Raw genomic sequence first — 25645 nt, 5'->3', positions numbered from 1 at the left:
GCGGCGCATGCAGGGGCAGACCCCCCCCCCGCCCCCGCGAGACAGAAACCAAGAATCTCTTTTTTTTTCCTTTTTATTGGTCGTCCTTTATCAAAACCTCGACGCGCGGCAGCCGTGCTGGGTCCCGGGAGGGGGTTGGAAACCATCAAAAAACATAAAAAAAGGGAAACAGAGCACGCCTCCTCCCCCCCCCCCATTGGTCCCTGCCCCTCCTGTGCCCCCCCCAGCCCTGTGACTGCAGCGGGGTCCGGGCAGTGCAGGGAAGGAGGATGCTGCCGGCGGGGGCTACAGCAGCAGCGTTGAAAGAGCTGGGGGAAAGGGAGGGAAGCAGCCCCCCCCGCTAGGATCACCCCCTTTTTTCCCTGGGAGGAGGGCCGGTGCCTCCCCCCCAGCCCACCCCTCTAGGCTTGGTGAGGCACAAACCCCCAGTCCTTCCCTTACACATGATCCCTGGGCCTGTGTCACCCCCCCCCCCATAAATACATGACAGTGATTCACCCCCTTCCTCCCAAATCAGGCTGGGGCTGGGGGGGGGAGCAGGGCCAAGCACCCCTCCCCCATGCCAGGAGCCAATGCAGCAGGCCTGGGGCTACATGTGGGTGGGGGGGATGTTGCAGGCACATAATTCAGGACCTGCTTCTGCTCGAGCAGATCAGCAATTTGGGAAATGAGGGTGGGAAGGGGGTGTGGCTTTCCCCCAGGGCCTCTCCAAAAAAGGGACAGCCCCAAGAGTTCTTGGGGGAGGGGGCACTGGACAAGATGGGGGCACCCCTCCTCCAGGGCAGGGGGATTTGGAGTGAGGGTCCGCAGGGTCAACTCCCGCTAGAGGGCAAGTGCTTGGTCCCACCATGATGGGGGGCTCCCCACTGTAGGGACCCTGCCCCTGCAGTGGGGAGGAGGAAGGGGGACAAGCTGGGTACCACTCCCCCCGCTCCCTCTGCTGTCACAGCCCGAGGCTTCGGCATTCACATCCTGGAGCAAATATTGCTAAATATTAGTCTATGAAGCAGCTGAGACAGACGGAGGGGGAACAGGGCAGAGCAGGGCCCCCCCCACCCCCCATCAGGCCCTGCTGTGCCCTCCCCTCTCCCCCTAGAAGGGGGCACAGACACTAGGGGGGTCTCCCCACAACCACCCTTCACAAGCCTCCAGCCCTGAGTCATGGGGAGGTGGAGCAGGCAGTTGGCTTTCTGGGGGCCCCCCCCCCAGTGAGATGTAAAATGGGGGAGGCAGCCCCCGCCACGGGCACTATCGCAGCGTGATGCTCCAGTCAGCCCCAATGTTGACACCCGGCTTGCGGATGGTCAGGACGGACGTCTCAGCCTCGTGACGGAAATCCAGGCGCGTTTCTGTCCCGTCTGTGGGGTGGGGGACTGCAGTTAGAGGCCTCCAAGCCTGGCCCCTGCGTGACCCTCCCCTGTGCCCTCGCCAGCCCGCACTCACCAGCCTGGTGGAGGTAGACTGCAGCTGGCTTTCCTGTACCGAGGATCACCACCCGCTCCAGCCAGGCTGGGGTCTCAAAGGTGCCTCGGGGGTCTGCTGAGCTGCAGGGGGGAAGGAAGACACAGTATGGGGTCAGGGGTGGCTGGCAGCACGGGGAGGGAAGAAGGCAGCAGAGCCAAGCTCGCTGGGAGCACCCCCCACCAAGGCTGCAGGGGGACAAAGGTGCCATCAGGGCTTTGCAGTTGCCAGGATATGAGAGCTGAAATACAGCGCAGTGCCAGGTTGCTGCCTTGCAGGTGAGAGCAGGGGTGGCATTGGGACAGGGGGCCAGTGCTAGCCTGGGAGGACAGGACCTGGGCAGGACCTAGCCATCAGGGGTAGTAGAGCAACATGGTGGGCAGCACCTTGCCATGATGGCATTGGTGCAAGTATGTAGCCATGAGGGGCTTCTGGGCAGTTGGGGCGGGGGGTGGTGGTGGATATTTGGGGGGCAATACCTGGCTGTGAGGGTGTTACCAGCAAAGCGGAAATGCCGGTGCAGGAACCGGGCCTGGGTCTCATAGTCGAATGTGTGCCCATCATCCAGGAATAGCTCCCCCTCAGCTCTGCCCTATGGAGAGAGCAGGGTGGGGATGATCAGGGGCGTCGTATGGGGCCACTACAGCCCCCTGCCCCACAGCAACCTCCCCCCAACTTACTTGGGGGCCGAGTGCAACACAGAGGGTGAAGGGGTCGTCACGCATCAGCTCTGAGGAGCGACGCACCCGCTCCTGCCGTGGTACCACAGACCCACCGCGCTGGTACACAGGGACCTACAGGGGGGTTGGAGAGGGGAGTGCAGTCCTGTGAGAGCGGCCCCCACACTCCTGCAGAATTGGGAGCCCCTGACCCAGCCCCCTCAACCAGTTTGTGTCCCCAAAAAATAAGGCCTGGATTAGAACTCTGCCGTTAGGATCGGGTCTAATCAGGGCCCCCTGGAAAGGAAAGGGCCCTCCCTCCCCTGCTCAGGATCAGGCCCAGGATGGGGCAGGCCCCAGGGGACTCACACTGCTCAGGGTGACAGGTATGTAGAAGGTCTGGGGAGCGTGGAGCTTCTGGTGGGTGTAGACATCATACCAGACCTGCCATGCAAGGAGGAGAAAAAGGGTAGGGAGGGGAGAGGGGTGTTATGGGGGGGAGAGGGGGGCTCAGACAGATGCCCCCTCCTGAGATACCCTTCAACCCCCTCACCTCGCCTTTGCCAGGTAGGTAGATCTGCACCCCACGGGCTCCCTGCTCTGTCACCGGGTGCACCAGCAAGGCCGTGCCTGGGGGAAAGCACAAACATGATGGGGGGAGCTCAGAAGGACATATTCCCCCCCCAGTACATCCCCGGACTCTCACCAATCAGGTACTGATCATCCATACTGAAGGTGGTGGTGTCGTCGGGGTACTCCACCCATAGCGGCCTGCAATGGAGAGGACATGGGGTCAGGGGGCTGTGCCCCAAACCCAAAGCTCCAACTCCCCAGCAGAAGGGGCCCCACAACCCCACCCCCCAGGCCACCCATGTCAAGAGTGACAGGTCCAGCCTCGACACCTGCTCCAGACACTCCCCCCACTTTGCTACACTGCCCTCCACGCCACAATGACCTCTGACCCTATTACCTGTGACCGCTGCTCCAGGCATCTCCCCCCTTTCCTAGGCTGCCCCCAGCCCCAGGGACCCCTGACTCATGATCCCTGCTCCCCTGCAGCCTCCCATGCCAAAAGCAATGCCTGCCTGCCCCAGAGACCCTCACCCTTCAACCTTTGCTCCAGACACCCCCCACTTTCCTAGGCTGCCCCCAGCCCGTGACCCTTGCCCCTACGACCTGTGACCCCTACCCCTACAGCAACCTCTGCCCAGCCCACGAGCCCCAGCCCCTCCCCTCCTGCAGCCAATGAGCCAGGCATGAACCCAAGGCCTGGTGCTCACCACACGACAGGGGCACCATAGCAGTGGCAGCAGTAGAAAACCCCAGCAACCCCTGCCCAGTACTCACCGCATGACGGGGGTGCCGTGGCGGTTGGAGTGGTAGAAGGCTGAGTACCAGTAGGGCAGCAGGGCGTAGCGCTGGCGCACAGCCTCGCGGATGAGCGCCATGTACTCGGAGCTCAGCAGCCAGGGCTCACGCCGTGCTGTGTCCAGGTGTGCGTGGGCCCGGAAAAAGGGCTGCCAGGCACCCGCCTGGTACCAGCGTGTCAGCAGCTCTGGCTCCGGATTTTTGAAGAAGCCACCCACGTCCGCTGCAGGGGGAGGAGGTCAGAGGAGGCCTGGGGACCCCCTGAACCCAGCACTGGGGCCAGAGCCTCTCCAGAACCCAGCGCAGCCTCCCAGGGACCCCCTCCCAGCCCCAGGACACAGATTAGAGCTCCCCCCAAAAGCAGCTCAGACACTGGGGCTCCTGCTCCCCATGGCCCCTGACCCAACCTCAGGGACCCCCATGGGTGCGTGTCCATGTCGGTCTGCACACATCCATGTCACACGTGTCCATCCGTCCCTCTGTATGTTCATCCCTCTACGTCTCTATGTTTGTCCAAGCGTGTGCCTGTCTGTACGTGCATGTCCATGTTTTTCTGCTTGCATCTGTCTGTACGCATCTGCATCCACCTGCCTACCTGTTTACCTGTGGGCCCACCTGCACATCCCTGTCCACCTCTCTGTGTATCTGCACGTGCCTGCATGTCCCCATGCCTGTCTACATATTCATCTGCCTACCTATGTGTGTCCATTGCCTGGTGTTCAAGTGTGTGCCCCCCATGCCCCAGCCGCCCCCACTCACCCCCGCAAAAGGCGATGCCAACCAGCCCCAGGCTGAGGCACATGGGGATGGAGATCTTGAGATGATCCCACTCTGCTGCATTGTCACCCGTCCACACCGCACCTGGGGGAGGGAGAAAAGCAGGGGGAAGTGTCCCCGGAAGCCCAAGGCACTGCAGCCCCCCCACCAACAGGATGCAGGGAAGGTGGTCCCCCCACATGCCTCCCTGCTCACCGTAGCGCTGGGAACCGGCAAAGAAGGCGCGGGTGAGGACAAAGGGGCGCTCCCGCCCGCCTGAGCGCTGCACCTGTCCCTGCGCTGTGGCCATTTGCTGGGGTGGGGAGGGAGAAGGAGGCCCTGTCAGGGCCCTGCCAGCCCCCATGTAGGCCCCCGGGGTCATGGGGGACCCAAAGATACTCCCCATCAGGGTCCTGCTGGCCCTCACTCCCACCTCCAAGCCCCCTCCAGCCCCAAGAACTCCCCCACACGCCCTCACCCCAGACACCGCCTACAGGCCCTCCAGCACTACGTACCCACTGTAAAGTCACAGGAATCCCATAGATCCCCCCATCAGGACCCTACCACTCCCTATATACCCCCCACCAGGTACTTTCCTAATCTCTAAGCACCCCCCACAGCCCGCCACGCATTACATGATCCCCTCAAGCCCTGGGCACCCCTCCCCACGCTCCCGAGATCCCCTGGCAACACATCCTTCAGCTTCCACCCTCGCACCCACCACGTAGAGGCCATAGAGGTTGTGCACGTCGCGATGCTCCCAGCCACCGTGATGCACCGTGTCCTTGTGCATTGTCACCTCAGGGCCATTGAACACAGATGGCTCGTTCATATCGTTCCATGTGTACAGGTTCTCTGACGAGCCCTAGAGTCGGGGGGAGGGGAGGGAACCGCATGGTGAGAGACACAGGGATGCAGCCCCCCCCCCCCACTTCCCAGTCCCAACCCCAGCCCAGCCCCCGTGTACCTCGTACTGGTCGTAGGCAAACATGCTGGCCCACCAGGCACGCATCTCGGGGTTGGTGAAGTCAGGATACCCTGCAGAGCCTGGGAAAGGGAAGGGAAATCAGGGACACACCAGGAAACTGACTGCTCCCCACTCCTTCCAGCCCCAGGGCCCCGACACAGCCTCCTGCCCCCCACGACGCACCAGGCCAGCACCAGCCCTCGTAGTCGCTGCCATCCTTGGTCTTGACGTAGAAGCCACGGGAGCGGATCTCGTTGTGGATCCGGTAGCCGGTGTCCACCTTGATGTGGGGGTCCACGATGCTAACCATCTGAGGAGCGGGGCAGAGCCATGGCTGGGACCACGTGTAGGGGACACACACACGTACACCCCCAGCAGCCACGACCCATCATGCCATGGGGCTGAGGGGGCTCTCACCTTACGTGAAATGTCCCAGCGTGCTGCAGCCTGAGACCTTGCAACCCCAGAGAACTGGGTGCCCCATCAAGCCACAGGGCTGAAAGGGGGGTCTCTGACCTCATGGCCCTTGGCAGCTAGATATCCCAGCATGCCCTGGGGCTGGGATGGGAGGTGGGGAAGCAGCCTCTGATCTTGGGGAGTCTCTGACCTTGCCGCCCTTGGCCACTAGATATCCCAGCATGCCGCGGGGCTGGGAAGCAAGGGGGGGGTGGGGGTGGTCTCTGACCTGGGATCAGGGGTTTCTGATCTTGTGGCTCTTGGCCACTAGTTATTTCACGTGCTGTGGGACTGAGGGGGGCCCTCTCACCTGGGTTTGGGGGGGGTCTCTGGCCCTGTGGCCCTTGGTGACTAGGTATCCCAGCATGCTGTGGGGCTAGGGGGTGAGGGTCTCTGACCTGGGATTGGGGTCTCAGACTTCACAGCCTTTAGCGGCTAATTATCCCAGTATGCTTTAGGACTGGGGGTGTCTGTGACCTGGGATTATGGGGCCTTGACCTTGTGGCCCTTGGCAGCTAGATGTCCCAGTGTGCTGCAGGGCTGGGGTGGGGGCAAAGGGTCTCTGACCCCAGGACGCAGAGTTGGAGGGGAAGCAGTCTCTGACCTTGCGTCCTTTGGCGGCCAGGCGGGCCAGCATGGCGCGGGGCTGGGGGAACTTGCTGGGATCCCAGGTAAAGTAGCGTTTGCCATCTGCGTGCTCAATGTCCAGCCACAGCACGTCGCAGGGGATGTCGTGGGTGTCGAAGCCCTCGTCCACACCTGCCACATCCGCCTCATCGTTGTAGTTCCAGCGGCTCTGGTGATAAGCCAGAGCGAAGCGGGGGGGCAGCGCCTGTGTGCCTGGGGGTGGGTGGCAGGGGGTGGGCGCCTGCGGCTGGGGCAGCCGTGGGCCCCCAGCCCCCTACCCCACAACCCCACGTTCACCACCCCACAGTACCAGTAAGGGCTGTGTACTGGCGGAAGACATCAGCGGGTGTGGGCCCCAGCATCAGGAAGACGTCGATGATGCCGCTCTCCGACATCCAGCGCACGTCGGTCTGCGGCGTCTCCCCGCCCCCCTGCATGTAGTCCAGCATCTTTCCAAACAGTGTCTGCCCCGGCACAGAGCAAGTGGGAGGAGTCTTAGTCAGGCACCTGGGGGGGCCTTAGGGAACCTCCCTGCTCTGGCCCCCACAGCCCTCAGCCTCCTCAAGCCCTCCCCTTCCCTGGCCCCCCCCCTCCCAGTACCTTGCCGGCTGTGTTGGAGCTGATGTCAACCCAGGTCTCGGCAGCATTGAGCCAGAAGAGCCCCAAGGTGCGCTGGACATTGTGGGCCAGCAGCACAGGCACGGCCCCATACAGAGCCATGGGCGTGAACAACTCGTACTGGAACACGTCCAGGTTGTAGAGGCGGTACGGTTCCCCCCCCCTGCAGGACAGCGTGTGTCAGACCTGGCTGGACCACCCCCACCCCAGGAGCCCCCTCCCTGTCCCAGGGCTCACTCAGTGGTGTGCAGGCGCAGGTTGTCAGCGTGCTCAGGGATGCCGTAGACGTGCTCGAAGCCCGGCAGCGAGAAATCCAGGCCCACGGAGGTCGGGCCTAGAGGGGCACAGCGGGGGCATGACAGCAGATGGAGCGATGGGGTGAGAACCCAGGTGTCCAGTCCTCCCAACCCCCACCCCGGTCTCACCCCCCAGCCCCACTCCCTTCCCAGAGCTGGAAAGAACCCAGGTACCCGGGATCTCACCCCCACCCCGCTGCAATAACTCCCCCTTCCCAGACAGGGAAAGAACCCAGGTGTCCGGGCTCCCAGCCCTCCCTGCCCTCCTCTCCCAGAGCTAAAAAAGGACCCTGGTAGGCATCAGAGCTCTCACCATTGGGCTTGCTGTCTGTGTGAGTCTTGAATGTCTCCTCCCAGGATCCAGGTTCTTCCTCTGAAGTCTCCTGTCTCTCCGATGTCGCTGACTCAGCCTAGGGTGGGGGTGGGGAGGGCAGGATCAGGGGGAAGCTGTGGGGCAGACACCCTGCCCCCACCACCCCCACGGACAAGTCTTCACCCCCACCTTGGAACTGTGCTCGTTGCTCTCGTCCTCCCCAGCACCAGCCGCTTCGGAAGTCTCAGTGTCGGCCCCTCCCTCCGGGACAGGCTCCTTTGTCTCCTCCCTGTAGAAAACAAAAGAACAGAGGAGACTGAGCGCAGGGGGCCGAACTGGGGACGAGGGCTGCGGGGACCCCCTTCATGCGCACTTCCAGACCGTTAGTCACTACAAGCAGAAAACACTTGCACACCAGGTTAGCTTGGGGGGGGGAAGAAGTGGGGGTGCAGCCTGATCCTGCTCGACTGGGAGGGCAGGGGGTGGGTCTAGCCCAGGGCTGAGTGAGGGGCTGAGATGGCCATGCTGCTACGGGGGGAGGAAGCTGGATAGGGCTGGGAGCCCCATTGCAGTCCAACCCCACCAGCTTGAGGGGGGCAAGAACAGGCCTGGGGGGGGGGCTGGAGTCCAGCCTCTGGGAGCCTCAGCGCCCCCCACCCGACTTGTGTCCCCTTCCTGGCCCCCCAGCCAGTACCTGGCCCCTTGGCGGGGGGAAGGGGTCCCACTCCACACACTCACTGCCTCTGCTGGGGGACCTACGCCCCCCTGGCAGGACCCTTCTGGGCTAGAGACCTACTAACTATGCATCCAGCAGAGATGGTGCAGCTAGGGGCAAGGGCAGAGACTAGCCCAGAGGCCCCCCAACCCCAGAGCTGGGCTCGGGGAGGGGCAGGAGACAGGCCCAGAGACCTCCCGCCCCCAGCACCGGAGTGGGGGTGGGGGGCGGGAGAGGGGAGGGCAGAGACGGTAGCAGCGCAAGCCGCAGATTTACCTATAGAAAAGGCTCTTGATCTTATCCCACAAGCTACCGACCGAGCTACTAACTTTATCCGCGAGACTGGGGGGGCCGGGCCGGGCAGGGGGAAAAGGCAAAACAGAAAGAGCCGGTCAGTGCGCAGCCCCCCGCCCCCTGGGGCCAGGCCGGGAAGACCCCTGCACCCCCTATCAGGAGCCCCCAGCCAGCACCCAGGACCCCAGCCCCAGCCCAAGCTGGTACTGGCCCCCCTAGGGGGAGCGGACCCCCCACCCCGGCCCGGCACTCACGAGTCCTGGCGGCGCCGCAGGTGCTCGAAGACGAGGAGGCCGCGGGAGTTGACGCTGAGCAGCAGCTCGCGGCCCTGCAACAGGTCCAGGCGGAAGGGCTTGGCCGTCACGATGAGCTGGTGGCCCGACGCCCCCAGCGCCACCTCCACGCTGTTCTCGTCCCGCCCCGACACCGCCAGCCTGAGGGCAGGAGAGACGGGGCGTGAGGTACGGGGGGCAGCTGGGATCCCCAGCCGGGGCGCGGAGGGCAGACACCGCCGAGGCCATCGTGGGCCCAGCCCCGGCATACCTGTCGGCAGGGGGCTCCTGCACCAGGACGTCGGGCACGCGGTAGCGCGGGCGCAGCGGGTGCAGCTCGTCGATGCGCAGCCGCGTCACGTTCCCGGCCAGGCCCTGCAGCTCCAGCACCAGCGGCACCTGGGGAGGGGGTCGGGGGGGGATCAGTGCCCAGCCCCGAGCCCCCAGCCCCACTCCCCTCCCGGGGAGAACCCACGACCCGGCCCCCCCCACACACCTTGTTGCCCTCATGGACGAGCTGCAGCCGCAGGGAGTCGTGCGTCACCTGCAGCGACTCCAGTAGGGCCCGGTACGGCGACGCGCCCGGCTTCACGGCCCGCTGGCGCCTGCGGGGGCACCACGGGGGTCACGGCACCGCACGGCACAGCCCCCCCCCCCGGGGGGGCAGCCCCGTGCTGGGGGCCCACCACACAGACCCCCCCGCCCCCCGGCCCCACCTGCAGAAGCCGCTCTGCTCGCAGGTCTTGAAGTTGCTGCGGTCGACGGCCAGGACCCCGGCCAGGCCCAGCACGGCCCACGCCAGCCCCTGCCTGGGGGGGGGCAGGGTCAGCACGGGCCCCCGCGAAACCAGCGCCCCCCCCACCCCAGGCAGCTCCGCCCCGGGGGGCAAAGGTCGCGCCTGCGACAGCATGGGGTGGGGGGCAGGGTGCGCCCTTTGCCCCCCGGGGTTTTGGGCCCCCCCCACGACCCTGCCAGGCTGCGGGGGGGGCAGTGCCCCCCCTTAGGGATCTGGGGGACCCCTAAGGATGGGGGTGATCTGTGGGGGGCGGGGTGGGGGATCGCGGGGAGGAGGGCCCCAAGGATGGGGGGAGCTGTGGGGGGGATGGGGGGCCCGGACAGCTGGCCCCCCCCGCGTGGGGGAGGGGCGCGCCCCAGCCTCGCTCTCACCACCCCGGCGCTGCCGCCATCTTGGATCCGCACGAACCCTTGACCCCGCCCCCGCCCCCACGCCGCAGCTCCCCATTGGCCCGCGCGCCGGGGCCCGCCCCCTCCTTGCGTCACGGGCGCCCCGCCCCCGCGCCCCCTCCCCCCCACGCCCCGCCCCTACAAGGGAAAAGGTCGAGCCCCTCCGCGCGGGATGATGAATATTCATGAGGGGTAATGAATATTCACGAGGGGGCGGGGCCCCACAACAACACGGAGCCGAGCCCGGGGCTGCCGCTTCGCACTTTATTTCGGACCAACACCCCCCCCCCCCCACAGCAGGCCTCGCACTTAGCCCGGGGGCCACACCGCCCCCGCACCCCTCGGGACACAGAGTCCCCCCAACACCCGTGGGTCCCTCCGCCGCCGAGCGGCACTCGCACACGCTCCCTGCAGCCCAAGGGGGCCGAGGGGTCACGGAGAGGTCCCAGGGGTTGGGTTGGGGCGCAGACGGGTCATGGAGGGTCCCAGGGGGCGGTGCACGTCACGGGGGGGGTCATAGGGGGTTGTTTGGGGTCCCAGAGGTATCATGGAGAGGCCCAGGGGGTCATAGGGGGTCCCAGAGGGGTCATGCGCAAGCCCCTGGGGTTTATGGAGAGTCCCGGGGCTGGCGGGGCCCCCGAGGTGGTCACAGGGGGGTCATGGAGGGTCCCAGGGGGGTCCCGGAGTGCCAGAGGCTGGCGGAGGCCCGGCTAGGTGGTCTCGTACAGGTCACGGAGGGTCCCAGAGAAGCCCCTGGGGTTTATGGAGAGTCCCAGGGGCTGGCGGAGGCCCGGCTAGGTTTGGAAGCGGCCGGAGAGCAGGCCGAGGCGGTCGATGTTCTTGTGCAGGACGCTGTGCAGCACGGCCAGGTAGCGCCCAGCGTCGCCGTCGCGGGCGAAGTCGCGGGCGAAGACGCCGCGCTCGGGCTGGAAGACGAACTTCTGGGGCAGGGGCCCGTGGTCGCGCAGGTAGCCCCAGGCCGCCAGCAGCAGCAGCCGCACCTCGAAGGGCGCCAGCTCGGGGAACAGCTCCTGCATGTTACCCAGCACCGGCGGCAGCAGCGAGCCCTCGGCCAGGCAGGACACCAGGGCGCAGGAGGCCTGCAGGTGCCAGGGGGAGCTGGCCGTGTCAGGGTCCCGGGAAGCCTCCCAGTGGGCCACCAGCGTCGCTGCCAGCCCCCGCAGCAGCACGGAGCAGTAGCACAGGGCGGGGGGGCCAGCCGCCACCAGCCGCAGCAGCGGGAAGAGCAGCGGGTGCTCGCGGAAGTGGCGCCCGATGCGCAGGTCCCGCTCCACCGTGCCGCGGGCCTGCTCCTCAGGGGGCCAGCCCAGCTCGCCGCCTGCCGCGTCGGGGCACACGGCCTCCACCAGCGCCGCCGCCACCGCCTTGGCGGCCTCAGGGTTGATGGCGGCAGGGCGGGCAGCATCGGCCGGGGCGTAGCGCCCGCCCCGGCAGCAGCGCAGCAGCAGGCTCAGGAAGCGCTGGGCGTTGTGAGCCGCCTCCTCGGGCTCCTGCTGGGGCGGCGCCACCGGCGGCTTGAGCCCGTGCCCGATGACGCCGGCATGGAAGACGGACCACACGCCGCCCCCGAAGGTCACAGCTGCCGTGAAGCGCCGGTTGCCATCCAGCAGGGACAGCCGGACTCCCTCCACCTCATCACTGGGGGGCTCGGGCCGGCCCCCGAAGAGCTCGGCATTGCCTCGGTGCAGCGCCCCCTCCACCAGCAGCTGCAGCACGGCCTTCATGGCAGCCGGAGACACGGCACTGAGCCGGGCCAGTAGCCGCTCGCTGTAGCCGAGGCCGGCCGGACTGCGGCGCCGCAGCGCGAGGAAGAACTGGAGGGCAGCTGAGCGCACGGTGACGAACAGGTGAGCTGGGCGCAGAGCCCGTGGCAGGGGGCACACGGACAGCAGCAGGGCGGCCGCCTCGGCCACCTCAGGGCTGCAGTGCAGCAGCAGCTGCCCCAAGTCGTGCAGGTGCTGGGCGAGGGCAGCTCCCAGCTGGGCCCCGAGCCCGGCCGACCCCTCGGCCTCCCACTGGGCCAGCAGCGCCAGGTTGCGGAGCAGCTGGGCAGCGTGGGGCTCAGGCAGGGCACCGGCGTGGATCTGCAGCACGCAGCGATGGGCAGTGGCTGGCAGCAGGTCGGCCACGCAGGCGCTGAGCACGGCGTGCAGCTGGGCAGCCAGGGCCAGCTCCTCCTGCCCGCGGGCCAGCGTCAACAGGTGGCACATGGCTTCAGGGCCGCAGCTGGGGCCTCCGTAGAGTGCCAGCAGCCCCAGCAGCTGGTGCAGCCACAGGTGCCGCTTGCGCTCCAGCCGCAGCGTCTCCACGCACAGCTCCCGCACGTGGCCCCGCAGCTCCTCCAGGAACGGCACAGGGCGCGGTGGTGGGGGCCGCACGGGGTCCCCAGGGCCGGCCCCGCCTCGGCCGTGCACCAGCTTCTGCAGGTGCAGCAGCAGCAGCTGCACCAGGCGGTCGCAGGCCTCGCGCACGCCGTCATGGACAGCCAGCCCCGGCGGCGTGATGACCGAGGCCGGCATGGCCGTGTCCAGCAGGAACTGCAGCAGGCGGTAGGCGCCGGCCGAGGTCTGGCACACCAGGTGCACGGCCATGTTCAGCATGTTCTCCAGCTCCTCACGCGGGCGCCCAGCCAGGTGCTGCTGCAGCTGGTTGAGGACGCTGGGCTTCAGCGCCTCCACTAGCTCCCCAGACACTGTGGCCAGCAGCAGCGGGGACATGGCAGCCAGCTGCAGCAGGAAGGGCACGGCGGCCGCTTGCGTGGGGTCGCGCCCAGGACCCAGGCTCTCGTGGAAGAGCCGTAACAGCTCGTGGCGGATGCTGGCTGCGTGGCGGGACGCCAAGTGGCCCAGGATGCCCACCACCGAGGCGATCTTGGGCACCCGCTTGTCCGGGGCGGAGGTGTCTCCAGGCGGGGCGCCGCCGTGGGCGCAGAAGTCCTTGAGGCCGCAGGACAGCACGCGGCTGATGATGGTGCTGGGGAAAGCCGAGCCGATGTGGGCCACGACCCAGTCGAAGTGCGGCGAGTGGCGGCCCGAGGCGTCCAGCAGCGCGTCCACGCAGGCGTCGGGGCAGAGCCCGATCATGGCGGCCAGGCACTGCGTGTAGATGTCCAGCAGCGCCCGCGTGGCGCGGCACGCCATCCACAGCTGCAGCAGCTCGTTGAGGCCGGCGGCGTGAGGCACGCGCTGCTGCTGCCCCGCGTACTTGCTGCTCAGCTGCCCCAGCAGCTCGATGGCCCAGGCCGAGACGGCCGGCGCCCAGGCCCGCGGGTTGGCGCGCACGAACTCCGCCAGCGTGGCCTGCGCCTCCTGCAGCACCTCGGCCAGCCCCGCCGGCTCCCCGCCCGCCCCGGCGCCCGCCCCGTCCAGCTGCGCCAGGTGGGCGGCCACGGCCTCGTCGAAGACGGCGCGCAGGTGGTCCAGGGCGGCGTGGCGGGCGGGCGGCAGGCAGCGCAGCAGCAGCAGGGCGCAGCGGGCGTGCTCCCGCGCCGACAGCTGCTGCCCCCGCACCGGGTCCGCCCCGCTCAGGAAGGCCCGCACCTCCTGCCACAGCTCCTGCGCGCTGCGGGGGGAAGCGGGGGTTAGGTGGTGCTGGAGGGGGGCCATACAGCCCTGCCCCCAACGTCCCAGTGCCCCCCACCCCCTCCCTCACCTGGCCCCTCCTTTCCCCCGCCCCACCATCTCCCCAGGGCCCCAGCGCTGCCCGGGGGGGGACGCCTGGGTCGGGCGGGGGGGAGGCAGCGGTACCTGAGGGGCGGCGGCGCGGGGCTCGCGGGGGGGCCCGGCGGCCCCGAGGGGTCGCACAGCGCCGACATCCCGCTCGGGCTCCGCGCGCACTGCGCCTGCGCGCCGCGCTCGGTCCGCCCCGCCCCGCCGCGCTCCCGCCCCCGCGCCCGCGCGCAAACGTTCCGGCCCCGCAAGGTTCCGGGGGCCGAATTTGAAGGGGCCGGCGGGGGGCGGGGCTCGCGGGCCTCGGTTTGTGTCCGTGGGGGTTGCCCCGCATCCCCCCCGAGGTGGGTTTGGGAGGAAGCAGCGACAGGCTGGGCCGGGGGGGCGCAGGACAGGGATGCCGCGCCCCCTGCGCGGTGTTGGGGGGGGGCAGAGCCAGGCTCGGAGGCGCCGCACTGCAGTCTGGGGCGGTCTCGGTTTGGGGGGGGGCAGCTCTTGTATTGCGGGGCCTGGCTGCAGCAGGGCAGGGTTTCATCCAAAGGAAGTCAGGCTGGGGGTGGGGTGGGGTGGGGTGGGGGGGCACACTTATTTGGGGGGTTGTCTGGTGCCGAGTCCAGCAGCCAGGCTGGCGCCAGGCGATGGCTCATGGCTCTGCTCCAGCGCCCCCTCCGCACCCTGCTGCGGCCCCTCGGGCCCTACAGCTGCGGCACCCCAGGGGCTGCGAGGGCCACGTCGCGCGGCGGAGGTGCTCTAGGCCAGTACTGTGATTAGGCCCCAGCAGCAGACACACGGCAGTGGCACTGGCGTCACCCAGGACCAAAGCAGCCGGGCACGGGAGGGTACGTTCCTGCCCTGTCCCGGGCTCCCCCGGACACGGGGGCACCTCCACCCTCAGCAGAACCCCCTCTGCCTGCGCCGCTGAGGAAGAACGTACTACTGAGCCCCGAGAAAGACACCTGAGGGCAGGCCCCCGCCCTCCACACCCCATCCAGCACAGACAACCAACAACATCGCTGTCACACAGAGCTCTTGGCTTCATTTATTTCACAGCAGCCTCGTCCGCCTCACGGCAAAAATCAGCCAGCCCCTTCCTCCGGTGCTGGGGAAGCGACGACTCGAGCAGAGAATAGCTGAGAAGCACCCACTCGCTCCAAAGAGTCCAGGCAGGAATCAACCCAGTCAGAGCCGGGGAGCAGGATAGCTCCCACCTGCCGGCAGCGAAACTGGGCCACCAAGTCCCCGGGCACATGCCCCATCGCAGCTGGCAGAGCTGCCTCCAGCCTCCCGGAGGGTTCAGTTCTCCGTGTCCAGCTTGGCCCCCGCATCCTTCATCTCCACGTCCTGGGAGCCTGGCGGCTTCCGTCTCCTCCCGGATCGCGCCGTCATTCCCTCCGGCTTTGCAGCAGCATCAACTGGGGCAGAGAAGGAAAAATCAGCAGATGCTTGAGGGGACTATGTGGAGCTCGTACCCCACAGCAGGACCCTAACCCAGATACACCCTTCTCCCTCCCTCCCCATCCGGCCAGGCAAAGCACACACTGAGGGCCCCCTCCTGCAGGGTGGGAGGAAGGAAGGGGCGGCCTCTCCAGCAGGCAGGCGAGCCCGGAGACAAGAAAACTCCAGAGAGATCCCTCGAGGAAGAACAGGAATTGAACTCAGGGCCCAGCCCGACAAGGAGGAGCAGGTGGGGGCTGGACCCCATGCCCACAGGCAGCTTTCCATCCCTGGGCCTCCAACAGGTGCCCAGCCACCAGGGTGGGGAGCTCCTGGGCAGGGCAGTGCTTCCCTCCCCCCAGTGCCACAATGGGGACCCCTCCAAGCATACTGTGTTGCTTCCAACTGAATCGGCTGCTCCCATCGGAGGCTCCAGAGAAGCCGACAGACCACGGGAAGGCTTCCCTCTGGGCTCCTGTTTGAAGCCAGCAGCTATGGCGAGCTGGAGGCCTTGATTCAGGGCCTGCCCCCACGCCCCTCCCCAGGCAGCAGCTGGGATGGAAATACCTTGCATGGTAGCCTTCTCCTTGGCGGTGTGACGAAGCTGCTTCAGGAGCTTGTTGCGCTTCTTCCCCGACAGAGTGATGTTGGCGCGGGAGCTGGACCTGCCGGCGGGGTGCGAGACCCAGAGCCGTGTCACTCCCCGCGGCGCTCACTGCCTCCCAGGCACCAGCACCGCGGAAGAAGGCGCTGCACCTCAGGGCGGAGCACTGCATTCTCCTCCCAGAGCTGGTGGAAAAGCCAGGCAGCCTGACCCTCCAGACCGCTTCCCAGGGGCTGGGAGGGGGCATCCCAGCCTCTAGCCCGCCCCCGCCCAGGAACCCAGGCGTCCCGACTCCCAGCCTCCTCCTCCCGCTAGACCCAAACCAGCCTCCCTCTCCAGCTCCGGGGAAGACGACTCAGGAGCCGCAAGGAGAAGGTCCTGGGGGCTGCTAGGCCAGGGACAGCCTGGCGCCTCCCCTGCCGGGGCCACAGCCAGGGCCCTCGGGGAGACTCACGATCGCTTCTTGAGGTGGTGCACGGTGATCAGCCCCTCGTCCACCACTGCCCCCACAATCCGGCGCCGCTTCCGCTTCTCGCGGCTCAGCACCCGGCGCCTCTTGAAGAGCTTCTTTTTCAGGTCCTGCGGGGAGAAGAAAAACCTTTCCGTTCACCCCCCGCAGCTGAGCGCCGGGCCCCTGCGGCCCGGGGGAGGGGGGTGATGGGCTGGGAGCAGGGTGTCCCCTTGGGGCAGCTGCAGGCATGGGGGAGGGTCCTGCAACAGAGGGGAGGCGTGGGGGGTCCGACACCGCCCCCCTCGCTCCCTGCCGTATTGTGGGGCTGGGGCTGGGGCCCAGGATGGAGGAGGGTCTCAGAAGAGCCGGGGAGGAGGAAACCCCACAAAGGGGCCAGGCCCCCGCAAAGGCAAAGCAGAAAGGGGAGCCTACGGGGAGAATCATGGGAGCCCCTGAGGAATAAGGCCCCTCCCAAGAGAAGCCCCCCCCCACCCAGGGAGCGAAGGGCACCATGGGAAGGCGCCGGGAGGACGGGGGGGACCCCCCCCCAAGGCTCGGTTACCGTGCGAGGCCGGTTGATTTTCCCCCCGGGGGCGCCCATGCCGCCGCCGCCACTTCCGGGGAGGAACCGCGTGCTGCCGCCCCGCCTCCCAGTCACATGACTCTCCCAGCCCAGGAGCGGGCGTTCGAATGCGGGCCCCGCCTCCCATTGGCCCGCCTGGGTCGCGCGGGTCGCGGATTGGCCGGGCGGCTGGCCAAGTGCGGCAGAGCCCGCCCACTGTCGGTCACGTGGGGGCGGGGCGAGGTTATAAAGGAGGCGGCCTGGCAGCCCAGGCTTTTTCTGCGGGGCCGGGGGTGAGTGTGGCTGATCTGCCTTTGGGCGGGGCGGGACGGGGGGGCCTCCTTTTCTTGGCAGGCCCGGGCGGCGCAGTGCCCGGCTCTGTGATGCTCTGGAGGCAGAGGAACGGCGCCGCCGCCGCCCGGTGCGATGTCTTCGGTGCCAGCGGCTCCGCCGTGCGCTGGTTCTATCCTCAAGCACCGGGACACCCGCGGCGCTGGCGGAGGGGGACAGCATGGGTCCTAACCCGGTTTCTCTTCCTCCTCAGGATCCTCGAGACCGCCGCCGTGCCGCCGCCCCGCGCAGGACCCGTGCTGGGGCCCCGGCAGGCCCGGGCCCGGGCGCGGGGGGAGGGGGGGGGTAGTTCTTTGTGTCAATAAAGTCTGAGAAACCCGGATCCTGTGAGTGGCTGTGTGCGCGGCACGCGGGAGCCCGGGGGAGGGGTCTGCGGCTCCCCGGCCCCGCCCCCGTCTTGGCGCCGCCCCCGACGCTTCGCAGACGCTCCTTCCCGCTTCCCCATGGCTGCGCTGCGGCCCCCCCGGGCGGGCCTGGGGCTCCTGCGGGGGCTCTGCTCCGGGGCAGGTGGGTGCAGAAGTGGGGGGATGCAGGGGGCCCTGCACGGGGAGGGGTCCAGGGCTATCCATTGTCTAGCTCTGGGGGGGCAATATGCCAAGTGATGGGGGGGGGGGCTTCAGGGAGGGTCCTGTGGGGGTCTGCTTCCAGTACTGCCCCACCCTGACCCTTAGCCTATGCCCCATCTCCCAGCCATCCCGAGCCCAGACCTGAGACTCCCCCAGCCCGTCCCTTCCCATCTGGACCTCCTTCATAAGGTCTGGGGCCCCTATGACCCCTCTGCCTCCCCTCCCCACCCCTGGCACAGCACTGGGCCCCATGGACCGCCGCGAGACCTGGGACCGCTTCTACGCCCGGCGGGACGGTGCCACCACCCACTTCGACTGGTTCTTCAGCTACGAGGCTGTCTCTGGCCTCCTGCTCCGGGCCCTGGAGACCCCCAGCCCTGCCCTGGCACCCATCCGGGTGCTGGATGTCGGCTGCGGCACCTCGGACCTGGGCCTGGGGCTTTACCGAGACTGCCCGTGCCCCGTGCACGTTTGCTGCGTGGACCGATCCCCTGTGGCCATCGGGGCCCTGCGGCAGCTGCTGCGTGCGGCACCCCCACCCCAACACCCCCTGTCCCAGCTGCGCCTGGGCATCGCCGACGGCACGGCGCTGGGGGCCACGCGGGGCGGCCGGGCTGGCTCCATCTTCCACCTGGTGCTGGACAAGGGCACGTGTGATGCCCTCCTGCGTTGCCCGCGGGGGCCAGGCCGGGCTGAGCGGCTGCTGGGCGAGTGCCTGCGCGTGCTGCGGCCCGGTGGCTGCCTGCTGCAGTTCTCCGACGAGGACCCGGACGCCAGGATCCCTTTCTTGGAGTGGGCCGGGGGCGCCGGCTCGGTGACGGTGCAGGAAGTCGGGGGCCACTACTACGCCTACGCACTCCGCAAGCCGGGCTCAGAGGGGCCAGCCGCGGAGGCCCCTGGGGTGCAGGGTCCCTGCCTGGAGCAGCCTGGGGACGAGGGAGGGGGCGCCGGGCCGGCGGCACCTCGATGGAGCTGTTAATAAAGCAACTACCCCAAACACAGTGGTGTGGTCACCCCACGGGCCCTTCTGCCCTGGCTGGAGTCTGGGGGCTGCCCCTGGGTGGTCCTGCATCGTGGGGCTGGAGCAGGGCTGTCCCCTTTGGGGGGCTCTGGCTGCAGGGGCTGGAGGCACGGGGGGCCAGACCCCCAGGGGCTGCCACAGGGGCAGGGATCAAAGGTGGGGGGTCACTCTGAGCCAGAGTCCCCACTCTATGGGGGTGAGGGGGGCAGTCTGGCCTGGGAACCCCCGCATCCATGCCCTTTCTCTCTATGGTCACAAGGTGGGATAAGCAGGCCCCTCCCCACGGTGGCACGGCGAGGGAGCGCCCCATCACCTCCCAGGGCTGGGGGGCGGAAGGGAGGGACAGTCAGCTCTAGCCTCCCACTCTATGGTACCGCGGGCACTCTGGCCCGTGCTCTCTTTGGTCGCGTGGTGCGGCGCTCTGGTCTCAACTCTCCGTGGTCGGGTGGTGCGGCGCTCTGGTCCCAACTCTCTATGGTCGCGTGGTGCGGCGCTCTGGTCCCAGCTCTCTATGGTCGCGCAGGCGCTCTGTGCTGTTTGTGCTCCTGCCATGGAGAAGCTGGCGTTGCTGGGCCGGATGGCCTTCACGGCATCGATGCCCATTGCCTTGGGGCTGGTGATCGTGACCATGTGGGACAGGGGCCAGGAGGAGTTCGCCGAGGTCAATGGAGCTGGGAACCCCTTCCAGGGCAGTGGGGGCTGGAACCCCCCATGGGAGGGACTGCCCCCCCGAAAATGTTGGGGGGCTGCCTGGGAGGGGGGGTGAAGATGGGGGGCTGCTGCTCTCGGGGAGTCCAGGAGGGCCCCCCCAGCTGGACTGAGCCGCGGCCCGGCCCCCTCTGCCCCCCAGACCCTGTCCAAAACGTACCCGGGGCACCAGGCCGACCAGAAGGAGAGGGCGCAGCTGATGGCGGTCCTTAGGCAGGCAGCAAAGACCAAGCGGAACCTGGTGAGAGAGAAATTCTCCTGGGACGACTGACAGCGCAGCGCCGCGCACCGCAGCGCCCCGCCCCCCCCCGCCAGGGGCCACGGCCACCGGGAGAGACTCCGACCCGAGCGTTCACCTTCTGCCAGCGCCGGCCTCCCCGAGCTGGGCGTGGGACAGACGTTCCCCAGCAGCGACGGGGAGCGGCCACGGGCTGGTGCCGCCCTGGGGCACGGAGGAAGCCTTGGACCGCCGTTCGTAGCCCTGGCAGGGGTGCCAGGCCCGCAGGGCTCTTCCTGCGGCTCCTAATGTTAAATAAATGCTAAATAAATCCACCTGGCATCATGCAGTGCGTGTGCGCGCACGCGTGCCGGGGAGGGGAGCGGGGCACACGCACCAGTGGGGTGCCCGGGGGGTCCAGCTGCCCCGTACGCGGCAGGACCCTGCTCTGCCCCATTGCAGATGCCACCGACGGCCTCCACCTTCCCGTGCTGGCTGGCGCCGTCCTGCTCTCACCCACGCTGGTTCTGCGGGATTGGGGTCATCTTGATGTCGGGGTCCCTGATCCTCGCTGGGCACCCGGGGCTGTCGAGCGCTGCAGGTGCGGTCCCTCAGGCACAGAGCATCCCCACGAGTCTCGCCGCGGCGCCCGCTGACCTCCCAGAGAGATGGAGTCGAGGGCTTGGGTTCCTCTGGAGCAACACAGGCCAGCAGGAAGGGGGCTCCTTGGTGGTTGGTTCTGATCCCTCCTGGATCTGCCCCTTCAAGCACGGGGGGGGTCTTCTCCAGCTCACCACTGCTGACACTGCTGCCCCCAGATGTCTGCAGAGCTTCAGCAGGAGCCTATTTTAGTTCCTCCCCCCATGAAAGCCTCACCCTAGGACGAAGCCCCACCCCCCCAAACTCCTGCTAGCACGGCCCCAGCTGCTCAGGAACCCCCCCTCGCTGATCCAGGGCGGGGCGGGGCGGGGCGGGGCGGGTCGCAGCTCTGCGGGGGCCCCGACGGGAGCTGGGCTGGATTTGCCTGTCCCGGAACCACCTGCCAGAGTCGCTGTTGCCACCCGGAAGGTGAAACCAGAGAACTCGCTGGCGCTGCCGTCTTCGTTTGTGATCCGCAAGCTACTTCCGGTGCTGGCTCCCGGCACTTCCGCTTTCCGTACGGCCCGTCCCCCAGTGGGCGCCGCCATCTTGGCGGTCCTGGAGGGTCGCTCCGCTGCCGCCGCCATGTCGCAGCCCCCGCAGCGGCGGGAGAAGGCCTCCCGGGTCGACAGCTGCTGGAGCTGCCGGTTGCTGAGCGCGGCGGCGCTGCTGGGCGCCGGCTGGTGGGTGTCCAAGCAACCGCGGAGTGCCCTGGCCCTGGGCGCCGCGCCCAACATGTGGCAGTGGACGCAGATCGCCTTCGCCATCGGTGAGCGCTGGGTCAGGGGTCACGGCTGTGCCCCCCTTTGGATAAGGGGTGACTTCCGGGGTCAAGGGTCACCATGGCACCGCCTCCCTTGCAGTATAAGGGGTGACTTCCGGGGCCAAGGGTTACCAGAGTCCCATGGGAACTTTTGGTCTTGGTATGTGGGGTCAGAGGTCACCCCCCCAACCAAGTTTAGATTGCTTCTGGGGTCAAGGGTCACCCCTCCTTCACGCAGAGGTCACAGGGTCAGGGGGGTGTTTGTTTCAATGCAAGAACAGGGGGGGGGAAATTACCCAGTTTCCATAGAAACAGTGCCCTGCATCCCCACCCCGCTATGGGGCAGGGGGGCGGCCACGGTCAAGCTCGGGGTCATACGGAGTTAGGGCCCCGCGCCCCTGCATAGGGGGTGGGCACCTCGGGCTTGGGTGGAGGGGTCACCCCCTTCTTCCCCCACTAACCGCTGCCCTCTGCCCCCAGGCCTGGCCTCCTGGGGCATGGTCACCATTGCAAACCCACAGGGAAGCAGATGAAGTAGTACCTGTGAGACCGACCCCGGAGAGGCGCCGAGACGAGGCGCTGCTGCCCCTCCACGTCCTTCCTTCCCTCCCTCGCAGCCCGCCCGGCCAGGGGGGCATGGGCCTGGGGCCGGGCTCCGTACCCGGCGGGATCGGGGCGGGTTCAGGGAGACGCTTATGGGGGAAATAAAGCTGGGATAGACCTTGTCGTGCCTGGCAGCTCTAGACCCTTTGTCATGAGTGGGGGGAGGCCGAGCGGCAGGGCAGGGCAGGGCAGGGCTCTCCTGAACAAGCAGAAATGGAGACCGGGGGGCTCCTAGCTGCTCCTCCAGGTGCCAGGGAAAGCCCAGGGCTGGGCACTCAGCTCAGAGGAGGGCAGGGACAGGAGCCCTTCCCGGCTCCCCCTCGGTGCCACGGGGCGCAGTTCTGGCTCCACCAGAAACGCCTCGGGCTGGGGAGCGCTGGGACCCGGCCTCCTGGGTTCTTCTGCAGCGTTTGGGGCAGTGCCGACTACACCGAGACCCTCAGCAAGGGGGGCCTGTCCGTACCCAGGCGGCTGCTCCCCGCTGGGGGCAGAGTGGGGGGCACCAGCTATGCCAGGGGAGTTGGCCGAGGCCCCCCCCTTGCACCGTTACCAAGCGGAGGCAGCAGCATGGAACAGACCAGGTTTATTGTGTCTCTGGGCAGGGCCCATCCAGGACCCTCCCCCAAACACAGCCCCATGGGGCAGCCCCAGTCCTGTGGGGCAGCGCTTGGGGGCTGGCGGGGGCGCTATCCATGGCAGAAGAGGCAGGCAAGGAGGGGGTCTTTCAGCTGCTGCCCTTCTTGGCCACGATGAGCACGGCGGAAGGCACCAGGCCTGCAGGATGGGACAAGAGTGAGGCTCCGGGCAGGGGTGGAGGCCGTCGCTGACCCACAGCCCAGGCAGCCCCAGCAGGGTGGGGGGTTGGGGGTCAGAGCGGGGGGGCCTACCCAGCTCCTGGAGGGGCTTCTCCATGTCCTCCTCGGTGAAAACGCGGCGGGGGAAGCTGGTGAGCAGCTGGAAGGGCTCGGCCCCGTCCTGCTGCTGCAGCTCCACGTACAGCCGCACGGCTGCCAGCGGCTCCCTGGCCTGGAACGTCTGTGTCAGCGACGTCCCGTCCAGCAGCCGCACCTGGGGGAGGGGGAAGAAGGGGCAGGGCAGTGGGCTAGGGGTGGTCCCTACAGACACCCCCAGTGCTGGTCTCCCCTGCAAGGAACCCCGACGTTCAGTACCTGTATCCGGCACTGGTCATACTCCCTCTTGGTGGGCAGCTCCTGGCTGGGGACTGGGGTGGGTGCTGGGGCGGGGGCAGGGGCAGGGACTGGCTCTGCGGGTGCCTGAGCGCTGCCACCTCCGAACTGGAAGGGGAAGGTGTGTGCAGTGAGTAGGCAACCCCCCAGGTGCCCACAGCCCCCCCCCCACTGTCCCCACATGGGCCAGGCTGTCCCCCATCATGTGGGGTTGGGTCTCGGGCTGACTCACCTTCTTGGCTCGCTCAGCTTTGTCCCTCTCTATCTTCTCACGCACCCGCTGCCTGCGGACAGGGGAGAGAGAGGGGGGTCAGACAGGACTGGGGGGTGCTAGGGTGAGGGTCAAGGTCAGGGTCAGGGCCCCACCGGGCCAGCTGCTCCTCCATCTTCTCGCGGCGCCGGTCCTCTGCCGCCTTGCGCATCTCGTCCTCCTGCAGCCGCTGGCGGATGGCCGAGAGCTCCTGGCCCTGCCGGCGTCGCAGCCGCTCCCGCTCCACTGTCTCCCGCCGCTCCCGCTCCTCGCGCTCCCGCTGCTTCTGGGCAATCAGCTCCATCATCCTGCGGGGGGTTGGGGTGGCTGACGCGTGGGCACCGCCCTCGTTGCCCCCCCACCCACCCCCAGCCCCCTGCCACACTGGCTTCAGCTCTACCTCTTGGTCTGCTCCCGCTTCTCCTCCTCACTCAGGGGCTGCCGGCTGCCCCCCTCGGGGGAACCCTCTGCCTCCGGGTCTGTGGGGCGAGGGAGCAACCGTCATGCCCTGGCAGGGGTGGGAGGGATGCAGGGGACCGGGTTCCCTCTACAGCGGGTCCCAGGTTCACCCTGATTCCTCCTGGCATCCCAGGCCAGGTAGGCCCAGGGCAGAGGACCAGTGCCCACGCCCCCTCCCACCCTGGCTGTGGCTCTGACCTGGCTCCTCGAGTGGGGTGGGGGGGGCGCCTCCCTCGGAGGGCTCTCCTGTGCCCAGGACGAGGCCCTGGGGCGGCACGTAGGGGTCGTCCACGTCGGGGTCATTCTCATGCTCCACAAGCCTGGGGTGGGGGAGAGGCAGGCATCAGCCACAGAGGAGAGGGGACACGGATGGACCCCACGGCCCTCCCAGCACAGATGGACCCCCACCCCCAGCCCCCCTCCAACGCACCAGTCCATGGCCTGCTCAATGCCCTGGTTCCCCGTCAGCGCCAGCGCCTTCTCCCTGCACAACACAGACCGGAAAGGGGGTGGTCACAGCAAGGGCCGGCAGAACCGGCCCCCCAGCCCTGCCAGGACCTGCAGCCCCTCGCCCCTCCAGCACGCTGCGCAGACGTGTGACCCCGCTCCCCTCCCAGAGCGGGGGGGAACCCAGGCGCCGGGGCTCCCAGCACCCCTCTGCCCATCTGGACGCCCCCCCCCAGCTGCAGGGACCGGGCCGTACGCTCTGCCGGGGGGGAAGCCCATCTCCACCAGGCTCTCCAGCGCCGTGCACTCCATGGCGGGGGCTGCTTCTGCGGGGGGGGACAGGACATGGCTTAGACCTCAGGGCCCGACGGCCAGGCGCCCCGCGGGAGCCCCCTCCCCAGCCCCACGGCCAGGCAGGCCCCAGCCCCGCTCCCACGTGTCCTGCAGGAGCCCCCAGACCCCCTTCCAGCCCCCACAAACCCCCCCAGATACCACGCCCCATGGGGCATGCGCCCCCCCATACACCCCCATGAGGCACATGACCCTGACCCCAGCCCCTCATGGGTACGCGGCCCCCCATACACTCCCCCACGGGGTACGTAACCATCGTACACCCCCGACACGGCACAAGACCGCCCAACTCCAGCCCCTCGTGGGGCACGTGACCTCTCCATACACCCCCATGCGGCATGTGACCCCTGACCCCAGCCCCCTGTGGCACATGTGACCCCTCCATACCCCCATGGGGTCTGCGACCCCCAACTCCAGCCCCCACGGGGCAAATGAGCCCCCCATACAGCCCCCATGGGGCACGTGACCCTTGACCCCAGCCCCAACCGGGCATTTGACTTCGCCATACAGCCCCCCTGGGGCACGTGACCCCCGCCCCCAGTCCCCCCCATTGGGGCCTGGGCCCCTTCCTGTTGAAGCACGTGGCCCCTGACCCCACACCCCCGGGGCACGTGACCTCTCCCCTTCCCCTGGAGCACGTGACCCCCAGGGGCACGTGACCCCCTCTCCCACCAGCCCGGGTCACATGACCCACCCGCAAGCCCCGCCCCCTCAGCCCCCCGGGGGGGGGTCTCGGCAACTCACCGCGTCGCGGCGGATCCGGACCGGAAGCGGCAGCCTCGCCCCGCCCCAGTGTTTAGATCACGTGACGACGCCGCGGCCGACGGCGGCTGCCGGAGGACAGTCGGCCTCGCCCCGCGCCCGCGCCTGCGCGCTGGGGCCTTGAAGCGCTACACCCCCCCACCCCCTCCTGCTAGAGGGGCAGCGGCGCCTAGTGGTCAGGGTGCGCGGTCCCAGTCCTCCAGTACAGACCCAGCTGGTCCCAGTCCCCCCAGTACAATCCCAGCTCCTTCCAGCACAGGCCTCTCTAGTCCCAGTCCCCCCAGTCCCCCCCAGGACAGACCCTACTGGTCCCAGTCCCCCCAGTACAATCCCAGGCTCCCCAGAATAGACCCTGCTGTTTCCAGTTCCCCCAGTAAATTCCTAGTCCCTCCAGCACAGACCCCCACTAGTCCCAGTCCCCCCAGTATAATCCCAGTTCCTTCCAGCACAGACCCCCACTAGTCCCAGTTCCCCCAGTACAATCCCAGCTCCTTCTAGCACAGGCCTCTCTAGTCCCAGTCCCCCCAGTACAGACCCAGCTGATCCCAGTCCCCCCAGTACGATCCCAGTTCCTTCCAGCACAGGCCTCTCTAG

General features: G+C 68.1%; 6 protein-coding genes and 2 non-coding genes across 11 annotated transcripts; 2 read left to right on the top strand and 6 right to left on the bottom strand.

Annotated features, from left to right (window-relative positions):
* Positions 1 to 57: 57 nt before the first annotated feature.
* On the bottom strand, positions 58 to 10034 carry GANAB (glucosidase II alpha subunit). Of its 2 annotated transcripts, XM_059718404.1 has the most exons (25): positions 9970 to 10034; positions 9519 to 9611; positions 9299 to 9407; positions 9074 to 9201; positions 8785 to 8964; positions 8513 to 8578; positions 7711 to 7810; positions 7522 to 7618; positions 7150 to 7246; positions 6895 to 7075; positions 6605 to 6758; positions 6272 to 6507; positions 5395 to 5521; positions 5212 to 5291; positions 4966 to 5109; positions 4461 to 4557; positions 4248 to 4349; positions 3468 to 3711; positions 2827 to 2891; positions 2674 to 2750; positions 2490 to 2564; positions 2142 to 2255; positions 1941 to 2053; positions 1444 to 1544; positions 58 to 1358 (listed from the first exon to the last, which is right to left on the bottom strand). In XM_059718404.1, the coding sequence occupies exons 1-25, from the start codon at positions 9987 to 9989 to the stop codon at positions 1249 to 1251; spliced, it is 2910 nt and encodes a 969-aa protein (XP_059574387.1). In that variant the 5' UTR covers positions 9990 to 10034; the 3' UTR covers positions 58 to 1248. The 2 variants fall into 2 exon arrangements, with proteins under 2 accessions (XP_059574387.1, XP_059574388.1); XM_059718405.1 differs by lacking the exon at positions 8513 to 8578.
* Positions 10035 to 10126: 92 nt separating this feature from the next.
* Positions 10127 to 13875, bottom strand: INTS5 (integrator complex subunit 5). The gene is made up of 2 exons (XM_059718407.1): positions 13755 to 13875; positions 10127 to 13569 (listed from the first exon to the last, which is right to left on the bottom strand). Exons 1-2 carry the CDS (start codon positions 13820 to 13822, stop codon positions 10782 to 10784), a joined length of 2856 nt encoding a protein of 951 aa, XP_059574390.1. The 5' UTR covers positions 13823 to 13875; the 3' UTR covers positions 10127 to 10781.
* Positions 13876 to 14690: 815 nt separating this feature from the next.
* C15H11orf98 (chromosome 15 C11orf98 homolog) lies at positions 14691 to 17240 on the bottom strand. Its single transcript, XM_014606146.3, has 4 exons — positions 16728 to 17240; positions 16169 to 16293; positions 15678 to 15775; positions 14691 to 15088 (listed from the first exon to the last, which is right to left on the bottom strand). Exons 1-4 carry the CDS (start codon positions 17238 to 17240, stop codon positions 14970 to 14972), a joined length of 855 nt encoding a protein of 284 aa, XP_014461632.3. The 3' UTR covers positions 14691 to 14969.
* LOC132245945 (small nucleolar RNA SNORA2/SNORA34 family) lies at positions 15501 to 15636 on the bottom strand. The gene has a single exon (XR_009457644.1). It is a non-coding gene; the product is annotated as a small nucleolar RNA SNORA2/SNORA34 family (small nucleolar RNA).
* LOC132245941 (small nucleolar RNA SNORA57) lies at positions 17065 to 17214 on the top strand. Its single transcript, XR_009457639.1, has one exon. It is a non-coding gene; the product is annotated as a small nucleolar RNA SNORA57 (small nucleolar RNA).
* Positions 17241 to 17502: 262 nt separating the features above from the next.
* CSKMT (citrate synthase lysine methyltransferase) lies at positions 17503 to 21717 on the top strand. The gene is made up of 4 exons (XM_059718535.1): positions 17503 to 17585; positions 17884 to 19326; positions 19516 to 20998; positions 21473 to 21717. The coding sequence occupies exons 1-2, from the start codon at positions 17522 to 17524 to the stop codon at positions 18621 to 18623; spliced, it is 804 nt and encodes a 267-aa protein (XP_059574518.1). The 5' UTR covers positions 17503 to 17521; the 3' UTR covers positions 18624 to 19326; positions 19516 to 20998; positions 21473 to 21717.
* Positions 18975 to 20816, bottom strand: LOC109283064 (uncharacterized). The gene is made up of 4 exons (XM_059719023.1): positions 20615 to 20816; positions 19988 to 20101; positions 19730 to 19895; positions 18975 to 19611 (listed from the first exon to the last, which is right to left on the bottom strand). The coding sequence occupies exons 1-4, from the start codon at positions 20814 to 20816 to the stop codon at positions 18975 to 18977; spliced, it is 1119 nt and encodes a 372-aa protein (XP_059575006.1).
* Positions 21718 to 22161: 444 nt separating the features above from the next.
* On the bottom strand, positions 22162 to 25138 carry UBXN1 (UBX domain protein 1). Of its 3 annotated transcripts, none has more exons than XM_019487078.2 (10): positions 25034 to 25137; positions 24195 to 24264; positions 23922 to 23975; positions 23690 to 23811; positions 23433 to 23511; positions 23149 to 23340; positions 23015 to 23066; positions 22765 to 22890; positions 22483 to 22663; positions 22162 to 22369 (listed from the first exon to the last, which is right to left on the bottom strand). In XM_019487078.2, the coding sequence occupies exons 2-10, from the start codon at positions 24248 to 24250 to the stop codon at positions 22320 to 22322; spliced, it is 912 nt and encodes a 303-aa protein (XP_019342623.2). In that variant the 5' UTR covers positions 24251 to 24264; positions 25034 to 25137; the 3' UTR covers positions 22162 to 22319. The 3 variants fall into 3 exon arrangements, with proteins under 3 accessions (XP_019342623.2, XP_059574513.1, XP_059574514.1); XM_059718530.1 differs by lacking the exon at positions 25034 to 25137 and adding an exon at positions 24984 to 25019; XM_059718531.1 differs by lacking the exon at positions 23922 to 23975 and having other exon boundaries at positions 25034 to 25138.
* Positions 25139 to 25645: the final 507 nt, after the last annotated feature.

The sequence above is a fragment of the Alligator mississippiensis genome, chromosome 15 (genome assembly GCF_030867095.1).
Source record: "Alligator mississippiensis isolate rAllMis1 chromosome 15, rAllMis1, whole genome shotgun sequence".
NCBI lineage: Eukaryota > Metazoa > Chordata > Crocodylia > Alligatoridae > Alligator > Alligator mississippiensis.
The sequence above is the reverse complement of the archived record's forward strand: the minus strand, read 5'-3'. Positions and strand labels throughout refer to the sequence as shown.

Bases quoted from the DNA above. Each gene is read 5' to 3' on its own strand.
- INTS5 (XM_059718407.1), bottom strand. From the start codon at position 13,822: ATGTCGGCGCTGTGCGACCCCTCGGGGCCGCCGGGCCCCCCCGCGAGC. The intron at 13,570-13,754 runs GTACCGCTGCCT...TTCCCCCCGCAG, and splicing joins CCCGCGCCGCCGCCCCTCAG to CGCGCAGGAGCTGTGGCAGG.
- UBXN1 (XM_019487078.2), bottom strand. From the start codon at position 24,250: ATGGAGTGCACGGCGCTGGAGAGCCTGGTGGAGATGGGCTTCCCCCCC. The intron at 22,891-23,014 runs GTGAGTCAGCCC...TTCCCCTTCCAG, and splicing joins AAGCTGAGCGAGCCAAGAAG to TTCGGAGGTGGCAGCGCTCA. The intron at 22,370-22,482 runs GTAGGCCCCCCC...CCCATCCTGCAG, and splicing joins GAAGCCCCTCCAGGAGCTGG to GCCTGGTGCCTTCCGCCGTG.
- CSKMT (XM_059718535.1), top strand. From the start codon at position 17,522: ATGGCTGCGCTGCGGCCCCCCCGGGCGGGCCTGGGGCTCCTGCGGGGG. The intron at 17,586-17,883 runs GTGGGTGCAGAA...CCCCTGGCACAG, and splicing joins GGGGCTCTGCTCCGGGGCAG to CACTGGGCCCCATGGACCGC.
- GANAB (XM_059718404.1), bottom strand. From the start codon at position 9,989: ATGGCGGCAGCGCCGGGGTG. The intron at 4,558-4,965 runs GTGGGTGCGAGG...TCCCCACCCCAG, and splicing joins ACCTCTATGGCCTCTACGTG to CAAATGGCCACAGCGCAGGG. The intron at 2,751-2,826 runs GTGAGAGTCCGG...GCTTTCCCCCAG, and splicing joins GGATGATCAGTACCTGATTG to GCACGGCCTTGCTGGTGCAC.
- C15H11orf98 (XM_014606146.3), bottom strand. From the start codon at position 17,240: ATGCTGTCCCCCTCCGCCAGCGCCGCGGGTGTCCCGGTGCTTGAGGAT. The intron at 16,294-16,727 runs GTAACCGAGCCT...TTCTCCCCGCAG, and splicing joins AAATCAACCGGCCTCGCACG to GACCTGAAAAAGAAGCTCTT. The intron at 15,776-16,168 runs GTGAGTCTCCCC...CCCCGCCGGCAG, and splicing joins CACCACCTCAAGAAGCGATC to GTCCAGCTCCCGCGCCAACA.
- LOC109283064 (XM_059719023.1), bottom strand. From the start codon at position 20,816: ATGGCGGCGGCAGCGGAGCGACCCTCCAGGACCGCCAAGATGGCGGCG. The intron at 19,896-19,987 runs GTGCGTGTGCCC...ATTTAACATTAG, and splicing joins ACCCCCCGGGCACCCCACTG to GAGCCGCAGGAAGAGCCCTG. The intron at 19,612-19,729 runs GTGAACGCTCGG...CTCTCTCACCAG, and splicing joins GAGGCCGGCGCTGGCAGAAG to GTTCCGCTTGGTCTTTGCTG.